The sequence below is a fragment of the Camelina sativa genome, chromosome 1 (assembly GCF_030686135.1).
Source record: "Camelina sativa cultivar CO46 ecotype springtype chromosome 1, ASM3068613v1".
Lineage (NCBI taxonomy): Eukaryota > Viridiplantae > Streptophyta > Magnoliopsida > Brassicales > Brassicaceae > Camelina > Camelina sativa.
This window is the reverse complement of record NC_141880.1, coordinates 5,981,459-5,998,700: the sequence shown is the minus strand read 5'-3', so window position 1 is coordinate 5,998,700 and position 17,242 is coordinate 5,981,459. Positions and strand designations below refer to the sequence as shown.

At 30.9% G+C, this 17,242-nt stretch overlaps 1 protein-coding gene across 2 annotated transcripts; it reads right to left on the bottom strand.

The window, feature by feature from the left end:
• Positions 1–447: 447 nt before the first annotated feature.
• Positions 448–3,264, bottom strand: LOC104779249 (polyadenylate-binding protein-interacting protein 9-like). 2 transcript variants are annotated; one of them, XM_087452551.1, is made up of 10 exons: positions 2,287–3,264; positions 2,075–2,185; positions 1,944–1,988; positions 1,660–1,732; positions 1,462–1,574; positions 1,297–1,356; positions 1,167–1,214; positions 984–1,052; positions 840–901; positions 448–751 (listed from the first exon to the last, which is right to left on the bottom strand). In XM_087452551.1, the coding sequence occupies exons 1-10, from the start codon at positions 2,635–2,637 to the stop codon at positions 691–693; spliced, it is 993 nt and encodes a 330-aa protein (XP_087308677.1). In that variant the 5' UTR covers positions 2,638–3,264; the 3' UTR covers positions 448–690. The 2 variants fall into 2 exon arrangements, with proteins under 2 accessions (XP_087308677.1, XP_087308679.1); XM_087452553.1 differs by lacking the exons at positions 1,462–1,574; positions 1,660–1,732 and having other exon boundaries at positions 2,287–3,056.
• Positions 3,265–17,242: the final 13,978 nt, after the last annotated feature.

Here is a 17,242-nt window from a genome sequence, read left to right as displayed (position 1 = left end):
TGTTTTTTCTCTGAGGATAAGCCGATTCGAAAACCTTAGGACACTGAATCGAAAGGGTTTCGAGATACTGTAGCGCTCGAGACAATGGAGATCAACGGCTGTGATAAGCTGCATATATCGATAGATGAAGATCTTCCTTGTTCATTGTCTTGTCTGAGAATAAGCTCATGTTCATTGTTGACTGAGAGTTTTGCTGAAGCAGAAACAGAGTTCTTCAAGGTATTGAACATTCCACATGTTGAAATCAATGGTGAGATCTTCTCTTGAGAAAAATATTATTTATTTATTTGTAAAAAGTATACACTAGAGACCTTACTTGATTTACACGACACTGTAAATTTTTCACAATTTTTTACCAAGATTTGATATTTGTATCTCAAAACAATGACTATTTCAGTACTAATGCACTATTGGTCTAACCTTGAAAAAAAAAAGGTGAAAAGCAAATGCTCCAAAAATCCCTTAGAGAGAAAGATGATAGAAGTATCTCAGTGGAAACGACAGAAAAGCCTAAAAAAAAACTCCAAATTCAGAGGCAGGATCATAGTGTTCCCAGCTACTAATAACATAACTGGAGATTAACTGTTCTAAAAACGTAACAGATAATGGGAAGAAAAAAAAATTGCTGAAGGAAATGAAATGGTTTGCAGTCATCTCTCTTCTGAAACGCCAGCTAGTCGGGTCTCTCTTCTAGTTTGTTGATGGTGGTCGAGTGATTCTTGGCCTCACTGGTGTCTTTGAAGGGCTTACCCTGAAAAAAAAAAGATATAAAAGCCAAATTTAGATCCAGTTGAGATATTCAGAGAAATCTTTTAAGACACTGCATCGATCGAATCTACCTTATCGGTTGGGCACCAACGAGCAATCCACTGCAGTTGAGCGCCCTAAGTGCACTATCTGCCTGCTCATTCAATAAAACAATATTGCTAAGACATTATGTCAGTCAAGTCAACAAATGCTAAGACATGGAGAAAAGAGCTCACCAGAGCAAATTCAACAAAAGCTATGCGAGTTGAATGCAACTCATCGCCAAGAAGCCTCAGACGAGTTACCTGCGTATTACACCACAAGTTAAGCATCACATTCACTCCTTAGAAGAAAATTTCAGGTTAATTAACAAATAAGAGAGAAAGAGAGAGATGAGATAGTAGAGGTTCTGTTCTGACCTCACCACATGCAGACTCAAAGAAGGTTCTCACATCAGCTTGAGAAACCTGCACTCGTAGGAAAAAGTCTTTAAACAGGCGACACTAATAAACATATGTATAGATTCTATGTAGATAGTTCATCATTTACCTTCTTGTCAATATTAGTGCAGTAGATTGTCCTTGTGCACATCTCCCTTTCATCTTCTGACTGAATTAACCAAAACATAGTAGATATTAGAAGTAAAATTCAAATCTCAAAACTGAAACCAAAATGATTAGTATAACTTCTGATCAAAATCCCTATAGAGCTTACCCTGGGAAGAAAAGTGGGGTTCACTGGAAGAATAGCAGTTTTTGAAGGTAAGACCCTCACCGGGTAGAACCCAAGCATTGTTCCACCAAGGCTTAAAGCTTCTCGTGCACCCTCTGTAGAAATTTTTAACTATGTAAATAATTACTATCATTTTATTTTGTTAAAGCATTTCAAGATTAATCTAGCAGCCAAACTTACGGTCATCAGCAAATTCAACGAACGCAAATCGAAGGACTGAATGTGGATCGCCACAGATTCGACAGTCGACAACCTTCACAAAATTATATAACTCAATGTTACCACCAAAGTAACTTTTTTTTTTTTATCATGAAACTTCTTGCTACACAATCGTTTCAACAGGAAGGTTTTTAAGGTTCAGTATATTTGTCACACAGCCTAAAAAATACTATATTTAAAGTAAACACACTTTCCAAACCCATCAAGTTGAAAGATATATAACAGAACATAAATTTAAAGCTTACTTGTCCACAGTTACTAAACAAGGCAGCAAGACCCTCCTCAGTCACCTAGATCACAAAACAGAATTGTTACATTGATGCAAGTTAACTAGACTCTGTTGGAGAACCTTAATAGAGAGACTTATGAAACTTACACTCTGGTCAATGTCAGAAACATACACTGTTCTTCTAATACTATCCTCTCTTTGAGCCTTAGAAATCCTCCCAGTCAACCTCCTCCTCCCTTGGCTATAATTGTTTCTTCTCTATAATAACAAAAAGCAGCAATAAAAACAGAATTAAAGAAAAAAGCAAACCCATTAAGTAAAAAAGTTTAAAGCTTTAACAGCAAACAGAATTGTTCTACCTTCCTGGTATTGTCATCCTTCTTGGCATCAGATTCAAATTCTTCACCAGATTGCTTCTTGGCAGTGGCAAAATCGTCAGCAGAGAGATATTGATTAGGTTTCCCAACCTGATTGTTCTTCTTAGGGTTGTAGTAAGAAGGGAAAAACTCCTTGGCCAGAGGATTCAGTTTCTTGAACATGGCCACAAGCTTCTTCATATCAAATTCCGATTTGGGTTTCAGCTCTGATTCAGCCTCGGTGATCGAAGTGTTCTCATCAATTCCTTCACCGATGATCTTTTCACCACCATCACTTTTGATATTAATTTCATGAACATCGTCCAGAACAACATCAGTGACCGCAGCAGCCATTGGATCAAAAACAACAACTCACCAGAAAACACGAAACAGAGAGGCTCAAAAATTAAGAACAATTAAGAGAAAGTTATCTCTTTTTCCCGTATATATTTTCCGACGAAGATGATCCAAAATGTTACACTCTTAATGGACCAAAACAAACCATATATAAGAGAAGAAAAATGGACAAAACAGCGCAAAGGAAACACGAGAGAGGTTTGATCTCGTAGATATGTGTATATATATATAAAAAAAACAGACTGTTTAGTGAAAATGTAATAAATTAGCCCATAAGAAAGAAACAAATACAGAAAGCTTCTGTGTGTGTGTGTGGTAATGGTGGTGAGGAGAGACCACCAAGAAGAAAGAAGTGGGGGAAGATGATGAAAGAAAGAAATAAAGGGAAGAATAATAATGTTTTTTTTTTGGCTTCCGTTTTGGCCGCTCTCTATTTTGGCCTTTTCTACTTGCATTACAAGTAGGAAATATAATTCTTGTTGTTAAAGGGAACCATTTATTTTTTAATTATCTTTGTGTCCCCTTATCTTTTTTTTCATTGCACGAATTGCCTCAAGTTTACGTTGGCCCTAAATTTATTTTTATAGGTGTTCTAAATTTTGTCGATCTAACCAATTTAATCCTAAGAACACTATGGATAACAACAATGTCTGATTTAATATTGTTTCAAATTTCGACGCAGTTCGAGTCTAGCTAAGTGAAGTGAGTCGATATGTTATTATCAAACTATCATATAAGGGAATCATATAAAGTGACAATATCAATCATACTATTATTTTATTCCATTTTGTGATTATATTCGTCTTCTTTTTCTTTTCTTTTTCCTTTTGGTTAATTTTTCTTCTTCCATTTTATTGTTTTCTTGTTCAAACATTTTTTTCTGTGTCGTAGAGAGAGTAGTAGACTCGTTAAACTAATAAGTCCGTTGCATTCTGCTACGAATGCATAAATATATGTGTTTGTTAGGATCTTCTTATCTATTTCTCTTTTTCTTTTTTTATAATAAATTTCGTTTTTCTCGTTCTTCTCGTTCTTCTCCAGTATATTCAAAATTTTCATTTTAAAATATTATAATGTCAAATCTCGGCGCGAATCAAATATCTAGCTTATTCAACAACAGAATCCACCGTCTTCGTCGAAACTAGAATAGAGAATGAAATTTATGATTTCCCTTTTTAATTGTCTTATACAATTTTTCTCGTTTGAGTAATACGTCTAATATACATTCATTTATATATATATATATGTTCTAAAATATTATCCATCGCGAAATTTTCTGGATCTCTTTCTTTATTGATTAAATTAATTAATTTTAAGAAAGAAAAGGTCAATTATGATAAAGTCCCCTACTCTTTGCATTTTTGAGTATTTAAAACGTTTTCCCCTTCGTTGCAAACGCAAACAAACGACTCGACATGTCACACAACAATGGAAGGATCTGTTTCGAAAGAAGTTATATTTTAACTTCGTAAAGTAAACCATTGTTCAAAGAAATACAAGTACTATATAAGACTCGTTCCATTGGTGAAAAGAAGTTTCCAAAATAACGCATTGTATATATACACGTTTGATGTTATATATACGAGAGATGCTTTCTACATTTAAGACCAAATCTCTTTTAATTTGACACCAAACTAATAACAACTCAATGTGTCGTTCTCTTCTCTTTTTTTTTTTTTTTAATATATCATATATTCATAAACATGACACATACGGTTTATATTTTGTTTTTAATATATCGTTGTGTAACATATACACATGGACAGACAAATTTTCCTTTAACTCCACGATGACACGAGTTCTTTTCGACCACAAATGTTATTATGTACACTTTTCATATATATATATATATATACGTGGTGGCCGTTGTATATAATAAGATATTTAATCGAATTGGGTTCACTCCTAAGGTGAACTCCTTTATTCAATTCTCCATATTTTAGTCAATGAAATTTTAACATATCATAATACATTTAATAACCTATTCATTCATCTTTTTATAAAATAAAGAAACAAAATCTTTATACATTATTATAAAATTAAAAACTTAAACTGCTTATTTATAAATCCAAACCAATATATAATTTTATTCTAATTGTAAAATCTAAAACCTAATCATCTCATTTGTAAACCCAAACCGACATATAATTTCATTCTAATTGTAAAATCTAAACCCTAACCATCTCATTTGTAAACCCAAACCGACATATAATTTCGTTGTAATTGTAAAATCTAAACCCTAACCATCTCATTTGTAAACCCAAACCGACATATAATTTTGTTTTAATTGTAAAATCTAAACCCTAACCACTTCATTTGTAAATCAAAACCGACATATAATTTCGTTTTAATTTTAAAATATAAACCCTAACCACTTCATTTTTAAACCCAAACTGACATATAATTTTGTTTGAATTGTAAAATCTAAACCCTAGTTACCTTATTTGTAAACTCATACCGATAGATCATTTCATTCAAATTGTAAAATCTAAACCAAGCCAATATTTAACTTTCCTTAAAAAATTATACAGAATTTATTTCCTTAATCTGTTTTGCTTTTTAATTTAATTTTGATTTATTGTTTTAAATAAAATAATGTATATAATATTCTGATTGGTTGAAAATGAAGAAGTGAACAAGAAGGTTCACCCTAGGAGTGAACCTAAGTATTTTTCTATCTAATCTCTCCTCGAAAAGTCTAATAAGTATTGATGACGATATTGTTGTTGTACTCCGTACCCCGTTATACAATATTTTATATATGTTTGTATAACAAAAACTCAAAGATAAAATCTCTCTCGTGATGTTGGTGATTTTCGCTTGAGGGGTGATATATCATGGTTTTTGTGGTTTTTAACCATGGTATAAGTGTGCTTTTTAAGTCTTTTGATTTGTTTTCTAGGTTGTTTTTGAGCCTTTATAGGTTTAGATACTCATTGGCACAGACGGAATACAAATAAGCTAAAAAGGATGATTTGGAACATAATCAAAGCATTAAGGCTGATCTACGAAGGTGGGAGACAAGTTCAAGAGTATGCATCAACCGATGCAACCCAAAGCATCGATCGATGCTGCTGCCACAAGTCAATCAGAAGTTTTCTCCACAAGCTCTAGAAGATTTACAAAATTTGCCCAAGTTTCTTTTATTTGCAATTAAGGCCCAAGACGTGTTTTAGAGTATTTATAGGATTTTTATGGTCATTGTTTAGATCTAAGTTATTTTCTAGCAATTTTTCTGCCACCTTTTGAGAGAGAGACCTTTTTGAGAGAGACAAACCAAGAACTCAGCCCTGTTGAGAGAAGCTTTCTAAACTCTTTGTTTTTTCTTTTGAATCATTATATGATATCTATTTTATTCATGGTTTTGTTTCAATAATCATGTCTGAGTAAATCTCTAGTTAGGTTCAGGGTTTTCATAGGTTTTTTATGATCTATTAGATCTGCTGATTTAGTAGGATTCTTATCCTTCTGTAATTTTCATCTTAGGTTGTTCTTCATATTAATTCATGAGTGATCACCTAAAATTAATACCTAGGAAAATAAATTGATATGAGAGTATAATTGATTTTCCTAATTAAACCTTTTGATGAACAAAATTATTTCTTGCAAAGAGATTTGATTTAATAATTTTGTGAACAATCTAAACTGATTTTTTTTTAAAGCTGATTTTTAACCTAGAATATTGCAAAGAGATTTGGATTTTCTGGTTTTAAATTTAGAAAATGTTTGCAATGAGAACTGATTTATTTTACAATTTTGTTTAGAGTTCTTGATCTAATCTTAATTGATTGAATCCTAATTTATTAATTGATTTAATATTTCATAAATTCCTCAGAATTTCTCTAGACCTAGCATTTTTAATTCATGAATTTACAAAACATTCTAATTCTGTTTTTGCATTGTTTTTAAATTAATATTTTGATTTAGCATAATTAAAAGATTAATAAGTCTATTGTGTGATCTATAGTCTCTGTAGATTCGACCTCTTAAGTATTACAACTGCAAAATTGTTAGTACCATTAGGGTATTACAATTTGAGCATATCAAGGGGTTTCTAAAAGCAGTAGGGGTGCACGGGAATATTCATCAACATGAAACCACATTCTTTGAAAAGCTATATCACCACTTTGATTGCCGAATGGAGACTCCGTAAAACTGGCTTGAAACGTGACCATTTGTCCATGGTCCATGGAACTTGATTTCCTCTGTAAGAGTGTAAGGTCTCGTACGATCTAACAAGTGTTGCATTTTCAGGAGCAGGCCAACAGGTTTAGCGTTCGGCCAAGCCTCGCAATCCGTTCTTAACTGAATAATGACCGTTTAGCGTTAAATTCTTCATTCTTGTACAAGTTCAAGTCCTTTTTAGAAGTCCATAAATTAAGTTTTGAGGTAAATTATGACTTATGTCTTAGCAAGAAAAATAAATAATGACTTATGGAACAACAAAGTCAAAACAATCGTCCCACCAACGTTGTTTGGAGGTTCCAGGCCCATATAGGCTCATCATTATTCCCTGAAAATGTAATATGACTAATCGAATAAACCAATAACGAACATAATATATGTTGGATTTTAATATTTGGGCCCAACTAACTAAATAGAAACATACAAATACAATTTTTTTTTATTCGGGGGTCTCGCTTATAAATACTTTTATTCCCTTTCTATTTTTCTTTTTGTGTGCTAATTGTTTGATCTTTCATTTCACAGCAAAAAGGTGAAAAGGTAGTTAACTCTATTGTAAACAAAATGGTTTTTGAAATAATGTTTTATTTTTATTTTACTGGTAGGTTTCGTTCACGTGCATCCGTTGTTACGTATATTTTACAAGCATATTCCATCCTTCTTTTTCTCGTGGTCAATTTTTGTTTTTTGTCACTATTCCATTTCCACCGTTGTTAAAAAAAAAAAAAAGAATATATGATGACACGGGTTCTCGAACTATCTGAAGACGTTTAGAATATACCAAATCAACCAACGTACCAAGATTATTTCGAGGCTTCGAGCTAGCAAAATCGTAATTGAGTTCCTTTTTTCAGTTTTCTTGCAAACCAAGTTCTAAGAAACTTCCTTCAACATTTCTATTAAATGGAAACATCTTTTTATAATAGTAAAAAGAAGAATTGGCCACATGGTGGTGGGCATAGGAAATTTCTTCGTTTTTTAAAAATATTTTTGTATTTGTTTGAAAAGTTTTCAAGAATGGTTTAACACATGGTGGTGGGCTAGTGGTTCCCATTTGGTTGGAAGAGTTATTTTATTGGTCAAGGCCAGAAATCAATTCTTTCTAAATGCAGAATTGCTACTCATTTATTATGCGGTCACATGGATATGGGCCCTTATTTACGGCCCATTTGAATATCTGGAGAGAGGATCTATCCATGGGTTACATTTCCCTTAGGGATTAGTCTCAGACCCCTCTATAGGCTTGGGGATTTATCCTGAATTATAAAAAAAAAAAAAAAAAAGAATTGGCCACAAATGTTACGTAAGTAAAACAGACTATAAATGTTGACAAGAAATAAACAAACAGAAATTTACAAACGTGATCTATCTTTTTCGTTGATTACATGTGTTTGCATTTAAAGAATTACACGGAAAAAATCTAAATATATTCAAGCTTTTTCTTTTCGTAAATATTCAAACCTACCGATAGTATCACAATATTATCCACATGACAAAAAAAAACGAAAAGAAAAATATGAGCAATTACGTGAATTTTACAAACAATCGGATTCACGGCTTCCTTACATGCACTATTAATTTTGATCTAAAACAAAAGAAAAAAAAAATCGGTTATCAGAAGAACGAAAAAAAGACATTCAAATTATCTGTAACACTTTTACAAAATGTGTATAAAAGAAAGAATATGGTTGCAAAAATAGGTTAAACAAAATTGAGTTGAATAATATTCAACTCATTCATCTTCAAAATAATGGTTAAAAAAGTTGAAATTTTTTACAATAGGATTAGTTTTTTTTTCAACTTTTTAAGTTAAACGAGCTGAATAATTTTATTCTAACATCTTCAACCTTTTCAATGCAAATGATGAAAATTAGTTGAATAATATTTTTCAATCTCATCAACCTTGCAATCATTTGCACCCTACGTTTCCTATTCAACAGTAAGTAAATTTTAAAGAATGACACATCAACTTTTATCAAATTTAGATAAACAATTTACGAAATAACTAAGAATTATAGTAGTAGATGATAGATTCATGGGATAATATCAGAGAAGGTCAAATTATAGGATTCCGTTAACGAAAATGATTAAGGCTCGGATTGGTAAAATGATTTATTGAAGTTGAATTGCAGAGAATATTATGTAAGTTGCAGTAAAAATTATGTGGTAAAAATAGCAGTTTGATGTAATGGATCGCTGTAAAAATATGATTTATTAATCTTATCAAAATTACTGACCGGTGACATTTTTGTGGTAGATGTTGCAGTATGTATTATTTGATTATAATTATTAAAAATATTAGTGAACATATTTCACAAAATTATAGAATAATAAATTAATAAAAATATATAAATAATAAAATAGTTTTAATATACACAAATTTAACTAAACTTCTTTGTTACATTGCAAATTAAAAAATTAACTAATATATGCCATAATATTTAAAATTTTATCATATTTAGGTCTATGCCTATTTTCATTTCAAATGATAATAAAAATAATAATTTAGGAAAAATATAATATAACTAATTAAAAAGTTATTAAATAAAAGAAAAACAGTAAAAGTTATTTTTATTGATATATGAATTAAATAAAAACAAAAACAATAATTGTTTGTATTATATAACTGAATTTTCGTTTTTTTTTAATTAAAAAAAAAATAATTCAACTTACTACATCTTAACTTATGAAAATTTCCATGATGTTGAATAATGTTTTGAGTTAATAATTTTACAAATGATACAACTCAAAATTGTAAGTCAACCATAACATATGGTAACTCAAACTCAACTTTAAAATTTTTAGTTTTGTTGTTGATTGGTAATATTTTTGAATAATTTATGAGTTAAGTTTATAACTCAATTGTAATTCATGTTACCAATCAAAGCTAAGCAAATTAGAAGATTCAACTCGATCGAGTGCGGTCGGTTAAAGCGCTTTGCTCAGTGATGACCGTTATAAAAAACAAACGCGTCAAAGACTCAATTCACGTCTTTTACAGAAAAATATATATATATATATGTCATGAAGTGCCACGTGTAGGGTCATCTTCTTGGTGAGACGGACACGTTTACTCCACCGTGTCGTTTTTTGTCGGAAGGTCTCTAAGCAATGACGTGTCATTTAACTAACGGTATCGTACATTTTTGGCGGCAGATTTTGAGCCGTTGGAGAATTTGCCTGCCGTCTTTTTACTGTCTTTTTTTTTTAATTTACTGCTTTGGATAATAATTTGTTGTTTTCTTTTATAAATTGAAAGAACATAATGATAATTACATCAATAAGTATCACGCACACAGTACATAAAATGCCTTTTTTAATCTTTTGTCCACTTTCGGTTTTTTTTGCCATGCTCTCATGACGTTACTTGTCTAAAATCTACGATATATATATATATATATACCTTTTCGCTAACTTAATATTGTCTATTTTACCAAAGTATATTATAGATTTTCAAAATGGAAAAAACAAAAAAAAATGTTATGGGACTGAAGCTGTGCATCGGTAATAATAAGCTATTGTTATAGATTGACTAAACAACATAAGAAAAAAGGAACAAATATTCTCTCCGCCATTCCAGGATTAATTTAAGTAGATTAGATTATGGAACTATTTGATAGAGACCTTTGTTCTTCTTCTTCTTCTTTTAATTTAGAATCTTTAAGTAGATATTGAAGAACGACATGCATTGATTGGACAAGACGGTCGAATAAAAATGAAAAATATTAAAAAGGAAGAAGGGATATGGAGAGAGTGGGACAGAAAAAGAAATTTGATTGGAAGAGAGCTATTAAAATGAAAGGAGTGCATGAATCAGTGAAAGTGAGGTAGTGAGTGTCTGTCTCTTTCTTTTATTTTACGCACCTTCTTTAATCATAACTTCTTTTGTCCTCTCTCTATGTGGAGGTTATGTTCGTTTCTTTCAATGATATAAAGTAGAGCATAAATTTTACGCTTCAATCTATTAACAGTTAACAGTACTGTGCGTAATTGTTTGCTAAGTATAGTTGTTAGTTTAGTTTGTTAGATTTGAGACAAAATCAAACTCGTCAAATAACATCAACTACTATATCTCATTAGAGTTGAATAATACAATATTCTTATTTTGAGAATTACTTGGCTAACGTACAGTTTATGTTATCATACAGTCTTTGTCTTCAGAGAACGGGTCAGTTGACGCTCCTATAGCTTTTGAGTTTTGTTTGCTTACTTTAGTTAGTATTTCATAGATATATATAGTTCGAAACATGTAAGTTTGACTTTGACTCCATCCTTAAAGATTTTTTCGTATTCTTTCACCTTTTATGATTTCTTTTTCGTTAAATCCCTTTGTTTTGCTTGCTTTTATATGTTTTATGCAGAATCTTTAAAGGGGTCTCCATTCTTATTCTTTTTCCTCCTGACTATATATATAATTCTCACAATTACGTTTGATTTCTTTTCTTCTTCTTCTTAGTTTTTGATGATAATTGTTTCATAGTCTTTCACCTAAAAGAGAAATATGTCATATCATTTTCTTAGAAAAATAGTTATGGGTGATATATATCTAAAAACCTACAATTATGTTTTGTTAACAATAATAATAACTTTATTTTAGTCCTACGTTTATAGGTTTCTAACAATAATGATAACTTTATTTTTAGTCCTACAATTAATTTATACAAAATAATATCCGATCTAAAGTGTTTAGATTTATGCTCAGTAATGAAAAGTTATTTTAAATAAAAATAATTTCGTATTGTGATATATAATTACATTAACATTGACTAGTTAAATCTGCTTATGCATCCACCAACCGAAATGTTTCTGATATAAAGTAAAAAAACGCGTCTTAGATATGAAATTCCTTCTATAAAAAGTGGTTGTTTACCAGGATTTAAATATATGAGAAGTGTTCTTTGACAAGAAATTCAAACATATATATATATATATATATATATATAACTGAACCGCACTAAAAATGGTCGACGTCCACGCCATTTCAAGATTTAACCTTTGCACTAGAAGTTTTTGGAGTTTATAATATAATAATTGTGCCAAAATATCTAACATATAAAAGTTTTGGTGACTCAAATAGAAACAACACACATGTCTTTTATGAATAAAGTCATAAACAAAAAGGTCTAGATATTTATTTGCTTGTTTGAAGCTACATTCAAAGACGTAGGGGTATTGAAGAAACAATGCAACACAGTGCAGTTAGGAGGACCTAAGCCCAAGCCACCGCACCCCATTAGAAAAAAGTAAAAACAAAGAAACAAAAAAAAAAGTTCGACAAATACAATAGAATTTTTTTCTTTTGTGGGAGACAAATACAGTAGATTGTTTAACTTCTTTGGTGCTATTGCAATAAAATTAAATTTAGCTACATATATGTTTATAAAATTACCAGTATAGGGGATGCATAATGTTTGTGCTAAAAGTGGATTAACTTTTAAACTTTTTATCAGTTACATAAACCCGGGCCTCAAATTGTTTATATGATTTGCAATATGTAGTAGGCTAAGCTTTATCAACAGAACCTTTTCTATTAATTTACTAATTGTTGTCCTTCAAATATGATTAAACCGTATCATATCAAAAGCAGTCTTTGATTATTCCGAAAAGTGTGATTAAGTACACCGAACAAAAATATTACAAAGATCAAAAAGGAAATAAGAAAAAGTTAACAAAGATAAGGCTTTGCTAAATACTATATTGGGTCAAACAAAGAGAATATTACATACTAACTATATAAGTCACTCTTGGTTAGGTACGAATAAACGAACGACAACTAAGCCTCTTCGAGAAGAACGATCTTATTTTTGTCACATCTCTTATTATGATCTGGGGAAATTGTCATGATCACCTCCATTACTCTCATCTAGAGCGTTAAGAATAACATAAAAAAAAGAGTTAGTAGTGGAAGTTGTATCTTATTGTTAATGTTGTTATTATGATAAATTATTGTTATTAGTGACATCTACTAGTACTGCACAAATATATTCCGTGTGGTACACAAAACACTTCCCTTGTTGCCAAGCATTAGCTGGTAGTATTTTAAAAAATGCTATTAAAGTAAGTAGTATTAGTTAGGTATAATTAAGGGTTCGCTTATGTAAAATAAGAAGAAAAAAAAGACAGGAGCAGAACAGATAAAGCGGACGCGGTTTCGGGTGCGATATAGCTCACCACGCAAACTCATATCTTCGGAACGACAACGATTCAACGGTGGGAACAAATTTTTAACTAGAGATGATTTAGTGATTTTTAAAACTGACCAAAAGCGATTTCTTATAAGAGGTTACTACTGGATTAGCCAATCAGGCGAATTATATTCAGTGATTACATTAGCATTTCAGTGATCTTTTGCCGACATCAGGAGTTTGCTTTTAGAAAGAAAACAAAATTGTGTTTTTGTTTCTAGTCCCTCGGTAGTCGTTTAGTTCGTTGGTCGTATTTAATAATTGCATGCAACGGTAAAAAAAGAGAATGATGTATATAATGCATATTTTATTTGCCAACCAGTAACTTTAAATCTCCAAATTTATAAGTGTAATACAAATTACAAATACAGTTATTTCTCTGGATTTTAGTTGATATAATTTTGAAAAAAAAAATCCATTTTTTTCTAGCTAATTCCTTGTTATTCAATTATATTGTTAGTTAAACATTAATATTAATATTAATCGTGTGGTCTTCGTATTGTTATATGCAAATAAAAAGGAAATTTTAATATATTGAAATAATATATCAAATACTTAATTAAATTCATATATAGATAGCGACGTCCGATAGAGAAAACTAGTTTTTCCGATTGGACACACTCACACACACAAATGAACATTGGTGGAATATACATGCGTTACAATATAATTATGAAGAGACGTTTTAGGTTTTAATTTTTATATTACAAAATATGAGACGTGTCACAATGTTGTTGATAAGGTGATTTATGATCTGTGGTATTATAACTTAAGAGCAAGAGATCGAGTTGTCGTTATAAATTCGTACTTGTATGTTCTTGAAACAAACAAATTCTGGTATGTCGAGCTTACTATATTAGAATATTTCTGATATGCATCGATTATTTGACTAAGTATATATCTTATCCGGAGGAGATAATGACGACGATTGTTATCGACACCTAGGTTTTTTTTAAAAAAATAATAAAAAAAACTAATTTAGAAATCAACGAGACCAGACCTAATACTTTGATCTTGTTATATTAGTGATATATATGTATGTTGAACTTTGACTAACTTTACTGGAGGAAAATAAATATCGTCTCCTCAAATAGCAAAGTTAGTTAGATGTAAAGACTAAACAAATCAAATGAGGTTGATAAAAGCCTTCTTTTGGTAACTTTCATTAATAATCCTCTCTTTTTTTTACTTTCCTTTTGACTGATTAAGCCATTTACTTTTTCTAAAGAAGCTTTTCTTGAAATTCTCTTACGTGCAAGTTAACCAATGCATATGAAAAAAACAGAATCATAATGAACATATGAATAATAAACATATACCAAAAAAATAAAAAAATATGATTCAAAAAAAATAATTTTGTTGTGAAGAAATAACTACGATTTGTGACAAACAATAGCCTATCTAAAATGTCACAGTAACATAATTTTGATAGTGGATATACAGGGGAGAAGCTTCACGAACACAGGTTGGCTAATCCGAGATACAAATGGCCGTGTAATACTATCGGAATATGCGAAACTGCAGCCATCTTACTCTGCTTTACAAGCAGAGGCTTTAGGTTTCCTTCACATTCTACAAATGATATGGGTTCAAGGATTGCGTCATGTTTGGTTTGAAGGAGATAATCTGGAGTTGACAATTTAATCAATACAATTGGGGATCACAATAAATTGGGCACTCTTCTCTATGATATTTATTTCTGGATGGCGAAACTTCCCTTATGCTCACTTGAACATGTGAACCGAGAGAAGAACATGGTGGCAGACAAGTTATCTCAAAATGCTACAAATATAGACAATTTGTATCTTAGTTTTGCTTCACCACCAGATTGGTCGACAAACTACTTGTATTATCCTTTTACAAATTAATACAATCAGATGTTAAAAAAAAGAAAAAAAAATTATGTCTCAAACATTCATCTCAATAAGACCAATTTTCTTGTAGTCACACCTACTTTAGGCACTACATTTGTAAAGTATATATATATATATATATATATCTTTATACATTATATTTTTTTTCTATAAATATCCAAGCATATGTAATTTACAAAACAAGATGCAATTAAATTTTCTCTATTCAATTTTTTTTTTCCATCGGTAACATGCATTGCGTGGATTTAAACTTGGACGGTGATGCATCGACTTTGACATGCTGGAGTGTTATCTAACTGGTGTCGAGTAATTAGATAAATAACTTTAGTCATTAATTAGATTTATCTTTACCATTTCATTGGCACACACAAATAATTTGATTCACTTCTATGCGTTATAACCGGAATTAAAGCAATTGTGCTTACGATCTCAGCTTTCAAATTGAGTTTGTTCTTTACTCGTGCTATAATGCATTTCGAAGGAATAAATACAAAAACATGCGCACGATAAAATAAGGCAGCGTTTGGAGTAGGGGTCATCCATATTGTGGCGTTTTCTCTGTAACTCTTAAAACTTGATTTGACACCTGCCAAACATGTCCCTAATAAGTCTGCTCCCCTTCTTCTCGTGCTTGTCTCTCCTCCAAGTAGGTCTTGGTCAAAATTCCAGTGTCGTCATACCCACACATATTGGCTCCAATTATTTGCATTCACACACACACACATATATATAAACATACGAGAGTTTTATAAATTATATTGATCTATTGGATTATGAACTTCATAAACAAAGCTACGAAATAGAGATAGACAGTTAATTAAGGTTATCTAGAATTGTTCAAACTTCAAAGAATTGTGTTTAGAAGATGCGATTGATTCGAAATAGGCAAACTTTTTCGATAGTTAAAACAATCTATAAATTTAATGACATTATTTACAAGGAATTATGATATGCATTAATCTTTATTTTAAGGGTTTTCTTAAGTAATTTGCTTTTACATGCATACTTTTAAAAAATATTGGATAACTAGCATTTTCGTGGTTACCAAATCAAACTGTTATTAGAAAACATATCATTTCTTTTTTTCATCACCAGTTTCAAATCTCATCCATTCATTTAACTTTATGAAAAACACTCAAACCATATATGAATTAATGTAATTAAACATATGATAAACACACATGTACGTTTACATTTATATATATATATATAGGGAGAGAGAGAGAGATGCACTTACGCACATGTATGTGTATGGTATCTCGGAACGCTGATTGGCCGGTCGGCGCAAGTCTAACAAAAAGTCATAAACTCAGGGGGCACTTGGATGGGTCCCACACGCAGAACACTTGATGTGGGCCCGTAACAATAAAATCACGGTTCTTTTTATTTTGTGTTACTTTTTTTAGAGTGGAGGTCTTATTTAATTTTTTTTTTTAATCAGGTGCAGCCATTTATCTCCATTTTTGTCCAATAACATGGGAATAACCCTCGCCAAACATATATATATATATATATATATATATATAAATTCTTATCCATTTAGAATATACCCAACTCTTGGACAACGGATATCCATACTTGGTTATGTATAGTCTTGCGTATTTCGCGTGGTGAATCATTTTGATTGCTGTTTTGTAAGTATTACAATTTTTAACTATGTTTACAAAATACTGGTAACAATTATGTAATAGTTTTTTTTTCACAGAAATATAAGAGTGTATCGCTTTTTTTTTGGGTTAGGATCGGAGAATGCCATGTATTGAATTTTAGTCTGAGTGTATGGGATTTGTCATGCATGTATAGAAAATTATTTTGTTTGTCATTCAATGAGTTTAACGGGATTATACAATGGAGATCCATGATCTATATAGTATCAGAGGCAGAGCAAACAAATTTACCACTACGAATGCATCACCGGAACCGTGATCTCACTTTTACTACCGACGGTTTAATGTCTATGACATTCACAAAAGATAATTTTTAATTTGCAACTTGTTTGATGGCTTTCATAATTTACAAAAAGAAACTATCAGAAAGTCAGATCTCATATTAAAAGTAGAAACATGAAACATTCGATTAACCACTAATTAAATAATGGTTTCACTTTCCCATGTATTTTGGATTTATTTAGGGCCATAATTTCCAAAGAAAATGTATACCACGTGACATAAATTAGGACAGAAAAGAACAAGATTTATAATTAGTTTGAAGACCAACCTTTCAACTATAGTAACTTGTTTGGTATGTGAATACTCACACACTTATAGTCTTATATATGTACGGGTCAATTTATTTTGCATCAACGCGCATCGGAATATTATAGAAGGAAGCAAAATTTAAGCAAAATACGAGTCAACA

Coding starts and splice junctions, on each gene's coding strand:
- LOC104779249 (XM_087452551.1), bottom strand. CDS start 2,637: ATGGCTGCTGCGGTCACTGATGTTGTTCTGGACGATGTTCATGAAATT. Junction 1,989..2,074: donor TTTCTGACATTGACCAGAGT/GTAAGTTTCATA, acceptor TTTGTGATCTAG/GTGACTGAGGAGGGTCTTGC. Junction 1,733..1,943: donor TGTTTAGTAACTGTGGACAA/GTAAGCTTTAAA, acceptor AATTTTGTGAAG/GTTGTCGACTGTCGAATCTG.